The sequence below is a fragment of the Suricata suricatta genome, chromosome 8 (assembly GCF_006229205.1).
Source record: "Suricata suricatta isolate VVHF042 chromosome 8, meerkat_22Aug2017_6uvM2_HiC, whole genome shotgun sequence".
NCBI classification, from domain to species: Eukaryota; Metazoa; Chordata; class Mammalia; order Carnivora; family Herpestidae; genus Suricata; species Suricata suricatta.
In genome coordinates this window covers 35384172-35398717 of record NC_043707.1, presented here as the reverse complement: position 1 = coordinate 35398717, position 14546 = coordinate 35384172, and the positions used below count along the sequence as shown (strand labels likewise).

Sequence of the window (14546 nt, the reverse complement as noted above, 5' to 3'; positions counted from 1 at the left end):
AGTGTTGGGAGAATCAAGTGCAGAGTCAAAAGCACCTGGAACACACCTTCTCTTCTGAGCCATGGCATGTCCTCCTTAGGGAAGCCCCATGAGGAAGGACATCTGATAGGTTTCTCTCTGAAAACTCCCTGTGCTTACGGTCAGTTGCAAGTGACCCTTGAACTTGTCCTTCATGAATCCAGCACTCTTGATTTTCCAAGCTGTAGTGCATTTTACCCATACTGGCCTACATTTTAAGATTTGTGTATTATTTTCTTTATTACTATCCCATAGAATTAGAAGTTAGAATTATAAGATCTCATTTTGAGATGTTGAATTAAAATGGGGATGGCTAAGGAAATAGTTTTATGTAAAGCCTATGGACCTTTATTTTAATAAAGTTAAAATAAAGGAAAAATCTCTCTGGCTTAATGCTATAATTTTCCTGTAAAGTCAATGTAAGTTTTAAATTAGTACTTTGGAATTATGTGATTAAAAAAAAGCCAAGGAGCCCATATTATGGGCAAAGTATTAAATGCATGCCCTTGTGTTCATTTTGAAAGTTGTTCTTCTGTAACAAAAGTGATTTATTCTGGAAAAATTGGAAAAATATTTAAAACACAGAAACCAAAAGAAAACAAGTTATACTCTTAACACTCAAAGTGAACTATTAACATTTTATGCACTGAGGATGCGCTTTTCTCTTTTTGAACTCTAAATGGATGCTACTGCATAGGCTGGGTCCACAGTCACCTGACTTGGGGCAACAGAAACGCTAACTTACACGGGTTTAGCCGTGAATAGAGTACCTCATCCCCTGGCATAGGAAGCCCAGAGACGGGACGGGCTGCAGGATGTGGCTCACGGACTCAGCAACTGTCAAGGTGAAAGGCCCAGGTACTTTTGTTGTCTCTCTCCTGCCCCCAACGTAATCAGTGTCATGCACAAGTCGTTCACTTCGCAGTCACCCCACTGTCACTTAGAATATCTGGACAACACGCTTCCTTGCTCACATCTGGTGGAGGGAGAAAAACCCTGATGCCCAACCCTGGACATCCTGCCCCTCCATCTGGTGAGAGGAATCACGAGCCAGCTGCTGCAGCTCAATGACAGTCACCACATACATGCCCAAGCCACCTGACTGGGGTCAAGCCTGGTCTCCTTTGTCAGTCACTGGTAAGAGGGATTGGATTACGATGACTGGTTTAGGCTGGTTGGGGTCAATTCTCCAGCCCACTCTGCTCCTCTAAGATGGTGGAGATGGGGATAGATGTTGGACGTCAAGCCCCACTCTGCTCCTCTAAGATGGCGGAGACGGGGGACGCTGGACGTCAAGCCCCACCTCAAGTAACTGGACGTTTTCACAGAATAGTCTATGGACACATGTGAGAGTCACGTTGAAGGATCACTTAGCATACCTCCTCCTCATTGCCTTTAGGCTGTTGTCTAATTTGCTCTGACTCTCAAAATTCTGTCCCTCTTCCTGCTCCTGTGTACACACTGCCTTTCCTCTGCATTGCAAGGGTGCCTGCTGGCAGCCCCGGGACAGCGCGTTTCCTGCCTGGCCTCCAGCAGGGGTGAGGGCTCTCCCCAAGCATGCTCCTCCCCTTCCTCCAGTGGGCAGCCTAGGCCCCCGGCCAGCTCCTCATCGACTTGAGTATGGCACTGATGGCCTGTGATGACCAAATTCCGCGCCTGGTGCTGAGGATGGGCCACCTTGCCCGCCTGCGTGGTGCCCAGACGGGGTGTGGCTTAGCAGTATCAAGGTGTGTTGGGGGAAAAGAATGACATGTGGTACCTGCTCCACTGTCTGTAAAAATTGCTCTTTTCAGGGGCGCCTGGGGGGCTCCGTCGGTGAAGCATCTGACTTCGGCTCAGGTCAGATCTCACAGTTCGTGTGTTTGGGCCCCGCATCGGGCTCGGTGCCGACAGCTCAGAGCCTGGAGCCTGCTTGGGATTCTGTGTCTCCCTCTCTCTCGTCCCTCCCCTGCTCACTCGCTCTCTTTCAAAAATAAACAAACATTTTAAAAAATTCAAAAATTTCTCTTTTCATAACCATTGTAACAATTATCTGAATTATCTGAAATTAAGATAAATGCCTTTAAATAGTTTGTTATTTAAAAAAATCAGTTTCCTCATTAGACATGCTCTGTTGAGAAAGAGTTGGAGAGAAAGAAAGAATAAAGACCTCATTAATCTATTGTTCTCCAAAGCTTTGGCATAGACAAGTTTTTCCTCATAAGTTTTGACTTAAAATGGTCTAGAAATTAAAAACGAGAAGAAAAAAATAGGCTTAAAGATACAAATTATAATAGATGTAAACTTTAATATTTTTATTCTTTATGTACTTTTTAATTTTTAAAGCCCTTGAGACAATATCATAAATAATACAGAGAATTAATAGGCAATTTGGAGAATTATTCTGAGAAGTAATAGGTATATTTGAAATTACTGTGGCAAAAATCAGATGTCACGGAAAAAAGTTATGACATATTCAGTTTTTTAAGTTATACTGTTAATGTGTAACTTCTGGTGTAATAAATAATCATATAATTTTAGGTGCTGGTGTGACATACACTAAAATAAACTGGAGCAATTTCTGTGGTTCTATCAAGGAATCTATCAAGAAGTCATAAATAATTATAGTAAAGCTTCTTTGAGGCATTTTTATGGAAGTAAAAATTGAAAACTTGTTAATAGGGAAATTTTGTGAGAAGGAAGGTGGGTCAGGCAGAGAGACCTCAAGCTGCAATATATCATACGGGAACCCTAAGCAGTAACTTCTTAAGATAATCTTATGTGATGTATAGAAGTCGAGAGCTTCTGAAAAAGCTTTCCAGAAGGTAGCAGGAAGAAAAAGATGATTATTATAGGAAAATTCCCCATGCCAGGTCACCCGGTTTCTGTGTTTTTTATGTTATGAGAACAGAGATCTTACCCGGATTTGGAAGGTCTACGACTATCTAAGATTTTAAATGAACAAATAGGGGCATCTGGGTGGCTCGGGCGATTGAGCACCCGACTCTTGATTTTGGCTCAGGTCATGATCCCAGGGTCGTGGGACCAAGGCCCACGCTGATCTTCACCCTGAGCGTAGGGCCTGCCCTGCACGCATGATCGTGCACTCTCTCTCAAACAAACAAAAAGTAAACATGTAAAAGAAAATCAAATGAACAAATGACCTTACTCCCTGCAGAATAACAACTTGCAGGCAGGTGTCTGATTCTCTCGAGGTCCCATGATGCTCCCAGCGTTGGGAAGTTAGAGTGAGGGTAAATGGCACTTTGGTGCTCAGTGTATGTCTTCCTCTCCATGCGAGTCTGCCCTTTGTATTTCCTGTTTTTCCCAAATTCCACAGATAGCAAGAGCAGAGGATACTAGGATAACTTCTTTCAGTTAAAAGCTGCTTGGATTTATGGAAGTCGTGTCTTTATTATTTTTCTTCCTTTTCTTTTAAATAGTCTGGTGGGTCTGTGTGGGATCTGGCTGGCTGGCAGAGCGTACGTCCACCTGTGGGAAGACTGTGTTCTCCCTCTGGTGTTGCTACCTTGCTGTGTTACCTTGAACAAATAACTTAACCTGTCTGTTCCTCAGTTTCCTCATTTCTAAAGAGAGGGTGGCAGAACTGGGCTCTACCGGAAGGTCTCGGTGATGGTGGACGAGGCTGTTTGCACCTGTGGAAGGGGGCAGGGTGGGGCGATGGCCCGGGCACAGAACCGGCAGTCCTGGCGTCAGTGGTTATGGGAGAATCCATTTGAAAGGGTCAGCGCTGTGCCCACTGGCAGCTTTTCTCCTACCACTAGTTGAGAAATAGATGTACAGAGACTCCCACGAGGTTCCTTGGGAGGTGGGGAAGATCGCAGTGAATTCATTTGCTTCCCAGTCCAGGTTTTGAGTGGTTCAGCCTTCCGTCTGAGAGGTTTGTGACCGAGGTGTGATCACACAGCCCTGCCTGAAAGAAAAAGACCAGCCCTTCTGGGGTTTCTGGAACTTGTCACAAGTTCCCAGGGGAAGCTCCAAGTTTTTAACAAACCCTGGATATGTAAGGTCCTCAGAACCAAGGGCCAGAAGGGAGGCAGAGGACTCAAACCCTCCCAGCCTGAGTGTGAACGGGGCCCGAGGAGGCTTAGCCACTGCTGTGTATTTGGCCTGCGGATTTGTTTTCGTCCTTCTAGATCTTTTTAAAACCCCAGACATGCCTTTCTCGACGGCCTGATAAACTGATTTGCCTTACAAACAACAAGTGCTGGGGAGTGGCTCTAACACTGTCTCTCGTCTGACACAGAGCCATCACGCTGCAAAACCAACTGGTGATCCTCGCGGCGACAGCAGGCGATTCCAGGGCTTACTACGCGCAGGCCGTCAATGAGCGCAGCGGAGAGAGCAAGACCAGCCCGCTCACCCACCTGAGCGTCGCAGGTGAGTCCCGAGGCGCCCCACGGTCAGTCTGAAGGCGATGACGTCTTGATTTAATTAATAAATTTCTCACAGGGCATTTTGCAATAAATCTTCTCCCTCTAGGGTGATGGCTGTGGTTTCCTATCGATCCACTGTCAATAGTTGCTTTGTTTGAGGCGGCGTGTGGAAAATGTGAGCACAGCAGACACTGCTGACTGCAAGATCGCATTTGTTTTGGGGGCTTAAAAAATAGTTTTTAGCATGTATTTTTAACAACAATTCTTGATCTATAAGGAATTACACAGATTAGGCACAGGTTATGTTAATTTGAAAATAAAATCCTTGAGAAAACATATATATCGTGTTAAAATTAGCAGTGTTTCTTAATCGTAATCAGCTGACCATTTTTTCTACCTGACTTAATGGGGAATTGTGAAGAAAATACACGCAAATTAGCATTACACCTTCAGTTTGTTTAAGGAAATGTTCATTTGAGGAAACTTAGTTTTAACATTTGACCTTTGAAAGAAGTCTCTAAGAATCCTCCCAGAGTTGATTGCTAGAGAAGGGAAAATGACTGGAAGCAAAATCTCTGGCCTAAAGGATTAAAACGTGTGTCTCACAGGGCATGTCACTGGGCATTTGCAGCATCAGGCTTCATGGGATGACCTGCAGTGATTGCGTGTTGAGAAAATACAGGCAGAAAATGGTTATAGATTTCGGAATTCTGTGATCGCATCAGACAAGAAGGAAGTAAATGATTTTGTCTGTATCATAGCAGACGTCATCTTTTTAAGAAACAGCTTGGAGAAATGGCTTTTGCCCTCAGGTGGTTTGAAAAGTTGTGTTTCATTCATGGGTTGGGATTGTAGTGCTTGCTGCTCAAGCTCCCTGAGGGATAGGGTTACAGGAAGCCGAATGGAACTGGCGGAGAGTGAGCCTTTGTCGCAAACGTGGGGTAGAAGACCCCCGGGCTCCCTGGGTGGACTTGCACGCGCCCTCCTGTTCCTGGGGAACGCTCCTGAGTGGTCATTATCCTGCCGGCATTCCCTTTGTTCCTAGGAATTGAAACCCGATCTGCAGACCATTGACTGGTATCATACTGGGCTGCCTCCAAGGCCTTTTTAAGGCTTTGGAGAGTTATGTGCATTGGCTGGGCATGGGATTCACAACATACAGGCCAGGAGGCCCTGCTGTTTAAAGGACTATAGAGGAAACAAATGTGGCTGATCAAGATTTTTTTTCAAGATCGATAATAAAGACGGAAATCACATTATCAAATAGATTGATTGCTTTAGTGATTTCCAAGTTTTACAATTGCAGTCATTATTCTATTTCGAAAATTGATTTATCACTCAGTTGTGATATACCTACCCGGATTAATAATTGGTCAAACTGGTAAAATTCTAGGTCAGAAGCAAGGAAATTGGCCTCATTCTGTTGGAAGAGGGGACAGAAATTCCACAAATATTCTGGTTAACATGATGCTAACATCACAGTTATGAAATAGTCTGAACCTATAGTGTCCTACATGCCTATTATAGAAAGGCCAATAGGAAATAAAACTAATACAGCGACTTTGCGAGATGCCCTACAAATGGGTATTGTAGCGCTAGGTAATTGGAATATGTAAATGCTTCTTCAATAATTTCAGTTTCTACTGCAACCAAGAAGGGTTTCGGGAGCCGCTCATAAATATTATAATTAACTGCCTTGCATTTTGTTCCTTGTGTATCTTTATCTTTGCATTGGCACCAGGTAAAATGTGTAGAAGGTGGGTTATACAGAGGTTGGCGGTATGGATGGACTTGTTTTAAATCTCAGGAGAAAAGCTGCGGACTGTTTCCTTATATAGTCCATGCTTTTCACTCGGGCCAAGTAAAACGTGAGGAATAAGAAGGTTGAGGAGCGGTCTTATTGATTCTTAATTAAGATAACATTCTGTTGACATAATTGTTGGATTTAGCTGAAAGTTAAATGGCACTAAATTATGCATTTTCTCACTAAAAACCCTATTTTGAAACCTCGGAAGATCAGCACTACTGATAAATCTGCCGAAACCCCCAGAATTGTACATTTAAATGCTGCTTCCTTCCGGAACGCAGGGAACGCTGAGAACATCCGAAGCTGTAGCTGAGGACCCCCTGCAGCACCGCGAGGCGGCCTGGGAATCAGGTGTCTCCGCGCCGGCAGCGAGCTGTGTTGCGCTCTGCACACTTGGGCATCTTCTTTAACGTTTTTGTTTTGTTTTTTTTTCCCTGATGGAGACGTTTGTAAAAACACCAAACAAGATTGATGAAATTTTTTTAAAAACTTGCTAACCAGCATTTCTGAAGATTCAAAAGATGTTACAGCCAATTATCATTTAACGAAGATAAATTTTTCTCTGGCCTCAGGAGAGTAAAATAAGGAACATGTCTGTGGCGAATATGATTGAGTTGGTAGGGGAAGCTGGAGACTAAGTTCCTGGTGGAAACTGTATTGGAATTAATTTGAAGAGGGAGAGTGCCAGGCGGCCCACGTATTATTTCCCTTCCTAATAGTAAGCCGTCCCTCCCGCAGCACAGCTTAGTGTCCAGGCGGAGCAGCACCCGGGGCCAGCCTTCCTCCAAACATCGAAGTGAGCGACGCCCTAACGCCCAGCCAGTGGGGGAGAGTGGGGTGTCTTCCCAAACAGCCGTGTACCTGAGAGCTCACAGCATCACCGCCTTTTCAAGAGCCAGATGTTTTGCCTACCCTTGAAGCTTACGGGAAGCGAAAGAGAAAGAGGATTTAGATAAAAGCAAATAAATGTTTATAGAAGCATGACGATTAGAAGGGAAATGCAGTCCCATAATGGTGTCGCCTGCTATCTTGTGCATGGTTAGTCGCTGGCGTTATTATCCCTTCCCGTTTCTCCCCCTTTTGTGTGGCTCAGAGGATAAATCGCAGCATGTCCTGCACAGATATTTCCTGTCCAGAAGGAGAAACCATCTCTGAAGTGTCCGTCCTCCTCCCCCGTGAAAGCTGGCTGCCTTCTCAGGGGTGGATTCGCTTTGAAGTCGCAGTGTGACGTGAAGCCGGCAGATGTTAAGGACATAGGTGGGACTGTGAAGCGTCCTGCATGAATTTTTCATAGCCGGCTCCCGCAGCTCAGGTGCGCGCCAGAAAAAGAATGGGCTGAACTCACCCAGGAGTAGACGTTTCTATTCTGAGGTCAGACCCAGGCAAGCTTTATAAACCTGTCAACCTGCTTCTGGTTTTTGCTTTGAAGATTTTACACTGAGTTAACTTTTGTGGATCAGATCTTCTGAACTGAATGAATATGGGAATAAGAGCTGCTTCTTAAAATCAGAGAACAGGGGAGAGTCAGGAGATGAGAGGAATTCCGCACAATGATCAATCCATCATTGTGCGAATGCCGCCTGCACACCTGGACACATCAGCGGTTCTGACCCGGAGTGCAGGGCGCCCGGCGTAATGAGAGCGTCTGCCGGGGAGGGGGCCAGGGTGGGAAAGACACGGCCGCCTGCCTCCTCCCCGCGCTGTCACCTCTCATTTCAGTGCCTCCTCTTCGAACAGCTTCCTCTTAGAGCATATCATTTCGGCTGATCCTCCTTCAGGTGGGCAGACCCCTGTTTTCCATTCTGAAGCCCACTCAACGTTCTTTTGTCCTCTCTAATGGTAATTTCACTGCAGATTTCATATATGCTTAGTAGTTGAGACCGAGACCAGATTCCTGAGACTAATGTCCACAAGCAGTCATCTGAGAGAACGGCCCTGTAAAACCTGGCTTTCCTGTGCCCAGATGAGATTCTTACCTTATGTTCTTTGTGCCTTAAAAATTCCGGAAGAGAAGGAGCGAGACGTGAGCCTGTCACGTGTGCTCTGCCGTGGGTCGGGTTCCCAAAGCAGTAGACACAGTTTGAAACATGACTGGAAACCTGTCTAGGGACAGTGTCCCTCCCCCAGATGATCAATTTAGAATCCGGCCACAGCTTTACACGTCGTATGGAACTTTACTGCCAGAATTTTGAGAAACATAAATAGCAACTGTCTTGTACTTTACGGTAGAGTGATGAGTTAATCATTTCAGATGTATTGAACCTTCTAAGTGGGGTATGTAATGAAGCATAAGACACGCTCCGGCCCCGGCATCCTGGAGCGGTCGGGAGCGGAACTGAGTGTACGCTGTGGTTTATAAAGCGTGTTTGTAGGTGCCCCGTCAGGAAATAAGCCTTGAGCCTTCACCCCTAACATATGCACACATAGTTACTTAGAAATTATAAGCATACAACTATCATACAAAAGAGATAAAGATGAAGTCAGTGGTATCTTTAGCATCTTGCTAATCATGAACATCTTATTAATCTTGAAAATAAAACAAGTAGTTACTTTACCCGGTAGAAGTGAGTTTGTTCAAGAGTAACAGAACATTGCAATTCAGGACAAGCAAACTATGGCAAAACCATAGGGATGTCCAAGAAACAAAGGAAAGGAATGTTATTTTATGGAGAAGGAGGAGGAAGTTTTATGTGGAGTGGGGGGCGGGGGCATGGTGTGAACAAGCATCCTTTGGGAAAAGCAAGAGTTCCTGGTGATGACGGTCCCTGACTGGCTGAGTTGCTGGGGTGGCTGATTTCATACAGGACATGCATTGCGTATCTTTCGCTTTTGAGCCCCATCGTTGAGGATTCTCTCCATTGACCATTCTTCCTTTGGGTCTGTGATGGGCAGTTCTTCCCGTAAGAGATGTCAAGTGGTAGGTTCCCCTCTCCAGCCTCTGCTTCTAGCCTTCGAGCCTACTTCCGTGAGGTTCCCCCTCGTTAATTTTCAGATTCATTCCATCTTTAGTTCGTGTCTCATGACACAGTAGACACTACGTGAGTGGAAATCCCTATTGTATGTGGTCTTCCTGATGTTTTGTTTTTTGGACAAATTCTTGCGGCATCTGTATAAGGAGAACTATGTATCTGGTATCGCTGCTGGTGAAGAGCTGCACGGACAGCACATGCGATGGTGCTGCCATTTGTCATCCTCGTCTGTGCTCCCTGTGGAGTAACTCAGGTCTGTGCCTCTTCGCCAGGATGCTTGTGTCTGGTTACCTGTTCTGCGATAGTTTTTAGCTAAAACCAAATACAGCTGGCCTGCGAAGAACACAGGTTTGAATTGTGCACTTGTATGCATGTTTCTTCCCGACAAATGTACAGCCCTGCAAATGTCTTTCCTCTTCCTGATGATTTTCTTAATGACATTTTTTCTCTAACTCATTTTATTATAAGAACACAGCATTAATACATAGAATCAAAATGTCACATTAATCGAGTGTTATGGCATCAGCAACAGTAGACTATTCATAGTTAAGTTTTTCAAATGTGGGGGTGTCAGCAACCCAACCCCCAGGTTGTTGAAGGGTCTGCTCCTCACAAACACGTCTATCTGGGCAAAGGTGAAACCACAGCCCATTGACAAGTTCTGAGAGCAGAGATACACAAGGGCTTCCTGTCCACCAACCTTACTTGAAAATGAACATCTTAATTCTCCCCTTGAGAGAACGTGCATTACAGTGTATGACGCGGGGCCACTCCACCAACATCCCTGACGTGCGTCACAAGTGGCATTAGCAAAGATTAGTTTTCTTCTTACGGCTTTGGTTTAGAAACATAGATTCGGGGCTCCTGAGTGGCTCAGTCACTTACACGTCCAACTCTTGATTCCAGCTCAGGTCTTGATCTCAGGGTCGTGAGTTCAAGCCCTGAGTTCAAGCCCTTACTTTAAAAAAAGCCAGTTCTAATACTTTGTTTCTCAACCCCCGAGGCATGTTTATTTGTATTCGTGACAACCAGTACAACTGGTGATTCTCAACTTAGTTTAAAACAAAACAAGACAAACAGCAACAAAAAAGACCAAAGATGAGGATGGCAACAGTGAGGCCCCAGCCAACAGGACGAAGCTGGGTCATTTCTGTTCCTGCCTGCTCTCATCCGTCGTCTTTTCCCATGCCGCCTGTCTTTCCTTGTCATGACCGATTTCATCCTAGTCCTGCTGTTGGGAAGTCTTAGGGAATCAGGGTAAACCGTAAATTGCAACTTGCTCTCAACTTCTGAATGAATTTGGGATAACCCAGTGTCCCTAGGCTCCCGAAGCAGCCGTCGTCAAACTGGGCTATGCAGACTTCTCTCGGCACACACACATTTCCGAGGGGGTAACCGGGCATGCGTAATCTTTGTGGGATTTCCAGGTGCTCTCATCGGCTCTTCCTCAAACCAGATCTGCCTGAGCAGGCCGAGGTTTCAGGGAGCTCTCTTCCTTCCACAGTTGTCTCTCTTCCTGGGCACAAATCACACTCATCCTGAATCTTTAAACCAGGTATTATGTGAGGGTGTGAATATCCAGGTGCCAAACAAAGGGATAATTCTAAACGTCAGTGTCAGGAATGAGAAAGTGAAGGCCTCTCATAAATCGTTTTGTAAATTAGGTGTTTCAGTTTCTTGCTGTCTGTAAGATGAGGCAGGACCCAAACGCAGTGTCAGCTGGCTTCTCATTACAAATGAGTTTTGAAGACTGCTGATATCAGTGCAGCATCTGCTAGTAGGACAGCAAGACTTTTCTGGTCTCTTCGCAGTTTGGGGGCGATGTGACTAACACTAGTCAGTGAAATGTGAGTGGAATGAGGCATGTCGCTTCCAGGCCAGGGATGTAAGAGGCAGCGAGTCCCCTTCACACTCTCCCTGCCCTGTGGCCAGGCCACTTGTGGAGATGGCGGAGCCCCAGGCTGGAAGCTGTCCAGATACCTGAATCACCGCATGGGAAGAACAGCCCCAGAGAGCCCCCGGATGCAATGGGGCCTTACAGAGCAGGCGGTGTACCTCTGTGTGCCACACACTGAGACTCCAGGGTTTATTTGTTATTGGAACAAAAAGCTATCTTATCCTAACTAATAAATGACCATGTGGAACTCAGAAGGGGCTAAAAGAATTGAGAAACCCCTGCAACAAAATGCCTTCCATCCTCATCTGCTTTTCTATATGAACATAATTTCACAGGAGTTGTATGTACAGAAAGGAAATAGGATTAGAATCAGGGTAAACAGCTATCTGGCTCATGGACAGATGCATTTTCAGTGATTTTTTTAATGCATGATATCCATCAAAATTGGTTATACATTTGTTTTGATTAATTGAGTACAAATAATAATTGTAACAGTAACTGAATCCACGAGAACATTTTTTTAACCCCGGAGCCGTATGGTTACTGGGAAATTTTAATTTATATGCATATTTTATCAGAGGCTATGATAGGGTGATCAATAAAATACTTGGAATCATTAAATATAATAAATTAGGATAAACTTCTGTGGGAGGTATCGAATGAAAATACAGGTTCAAGAAGGAAAAAGGAATGAGGTCAGATTTCTGGCTACTAACAATTAAAGCCTGTTGTGTTTTTTTCAAATGGGTGATGACGTGCATCAAACCCTTAGGCCCACTCTATGAAATGCCTAGATTCCTTTGGACACCTAAAAAAGAGGCCACAGACTTCTATTTTATTAAAATACACAAACATACCCAAAATTAAAATACATGTGAAATTCTATTCTCTGTAGTCCTTCAAATCTGTGTTGAGAAACGTTAGATGTTCACTTTAGATGTGAAACAACCCAGTTTTGCACAATTCTTCTAGATGATGTAGGAGCAGAGCTACAGGCAGCTCTGATGATAATTTATAAACAAGTGTGCTATTAAGTGATTCCTCAAGGGAGAGGCAGAAGCAGAGCCCTGATGAGCCTGGAGCTCTGGGTAGCAGGGTCATGGACATTTTCCCTGTGGAGCCCCATCACAGCCCATGAGCCCGGGATCAACACCATTTCCAAGCTGAGGGCGCCAAGGCCCCAAGAAGTTGCATCATCAACCAAAATCACAAGAATAGGGAGTTGGGATTAGGGACTCAAGACAAAGTTTCTTTGAACCCCCGACACCCTAGGCTTTCCTGTAAAAACAGGACAGTCTGCATTTTGGACACTGGATGTGCTTTGGTGGCCAACCAGAGGAGACAGCAGAGCTCAGGAGAAGCAGCCTTGCGTTGTACTGGACATTGTGTTAAGAGGTTCTCACACACAGACCTCGGGGAGCTTGATTTAGTTTTCCAAAGGATGCTCTGTTTTGAGGCCAGAACCCCTCCCAGCGAACACGGAGTCTCTGTGTACTCTTCACGTACCTGCAGCTCGGAGGCTGGCACCTGTTTGCGGCCGCCACAGGCACACTTGGCTGGCTGTGAGAGAGACCGTGCTCCCTGAGCACCAGTTTGCTGGGGGGTGTGGTGGCAGGGGAGCTAGTCAGCGCTCCGTGACTGAGCAGCATGGTGGTGACTCGGTCGCAACAGCAGCAGGGTGTGCTGCCACCCATTGTGCATTAGACACCATGTGGGCTGTTGAGCAGGACGTGGTCCGCCCCGGTATGTGCACGGCCGTCCTCATCTTCAGCCATCCCTGGTGACCTGCCTGGGCAGACTCGGCCCCTGGGCACGCTGCAGCTGGTTCGTTGTATTCAACAGACAGAGCATCAGTATTCATTTGCTTCTCCCAACATAGGCTGATTATCCAAGGGCACAAACTGTCATCCAGTAGCGACTTGCATAATCAGACCTTCAATCTCTCCCAAAGCCCACCTTTCATATTTTTCAAAACTACTCCTCCTCCTGTCCCCTTGTGGAATACATCGATTTAAATTATTTTGTCCAGACATCTAAACGCAGGAGTCGTCTAACTGTGATGGTTCTAGGGCTGTAGCTGGAAATAACCCTCTTAATTTTACCCTTGACCCTGGGATCTAATTTCTTAACCATAGCCAACAGGCAGCCACATGCCTGCATTTCAGGTGACTGAGGATTTGACATCCTTTCATTGCAGGCTCTTAATAATTAAACAGAACATTTCAGAACTTGTCATGTATTGAGAGGAACTCAACATTGTGACTTACTCATGCCGTAAGTACCTTCCCGGCCCGGATCACTTCGGATGTCACATTCATTGAAGTACTTCTTCCACTTTCCCTGTCGCTATAATTGATATGAAAAGATAAGCAATTTTTAGAGGGCACAGGCGAGGGGGATGGAAAATTGAATTTTCCTCGCAATCATTTTATCAACTCTAACATACATCCATTACCCATCTCGTCTGAGGAAACCCTGAACAAAGTAATGGCTGTCCGCCGAGACGAGGCCACAGAACCAGTTGTTAGTTGTAAATAGAGTTTTCCGTGAAAAACTATGTTGGCTGAGTATAGTCATAGATGATGGCCGCGGTTCGTTCCTGGTGTTGGAGCTTTTACTGCTTCCTGGACTAAGAAACCCTACCTTCACCATCCTGTTATCCCCTTTCCTTTTGTGAAAGGGCTTGGTGTTCTGAAGCCACTGATTAAGAAACACACGTTTCGTTCGTCTTCCTTCATAATTTCCGAGGTTCGCAGACTCCACGTTGTCTGACTTGCTGGGCTAAACTGTCTTCGTAGCTTGTGCTTCAGAAAAATAAGAATATGTGATTTTCTGATGTGGAGGGAACGTGGAGGGTGGAAGCAATCTCAGTGACTGCAGGGTGCCATGGGGGGCAGGCCTGACGCCCCCTGTGCTGTAACCACCATTGCAGGTGCTCCGCCAAGGATGGGAAGACATGCTGTGGCCTAACGGGTGATGAAAGCACAGGATGGTAGTTGTCTTAGTTTGGGCCGCTGTAGCAGAACACCACGGACTGGGTGTCTTGTGAACAACGGACATTTACTTCTCTCGGCTCCAGAGGCTGCGGACTGCCAGCCTGGTCAGCTTCCAGGGAGAACTGTCTTTTGGAAGGCAGACTTCCCACTGGATCCTCACGAGGCCAAAAGGGTCCCTTTACAAGGACCTGAATCTCCTTTGCGAGGGCTCCATTCTCATGATCTAATTACCCCCAAAGCCCCACATCCTGAGGCCATCACCTCCTGCCTCCACACCAGGGGGTTAGGATGTCAGCATAAGAACTTGGAAGGGACCCAGAAATGCAGTCCACTGCAGCAGTAGGAATGGTAGTCATTTACTGAATTCTTTCCTGGGGCCAGTACACAAATATTCTACATAATTTCATCCCCCTTTTTTAAAAAATGCCCTATGAGGTCACTGTCATCCCCATTTCACACACGAGGAAACAAAGGGAAGAAATA

General features: G+C 45.6%; 1 protein-coding gene across 1 annotated transcript in view; it reads left to right on the top strand.

Moving 5' to 3' along the window:
- Window positions 1–14546, top strand: part of SDK1 (sidekick cell adhesion molecule 1) — a 561603-nt gene that overhangs the window by 227546 nt on the left and 319511 nt on the right. The window contains exon 5 of the mRNA XM_029945757.1: window positions 4265–4398. Coding sequence (XP_029801617.1) covers window positions 4265–4398 — 134 coding nt within the window. The remainder of the gene's footprint in view (window positions 1–4264; window positions 4399–14546) is intronic.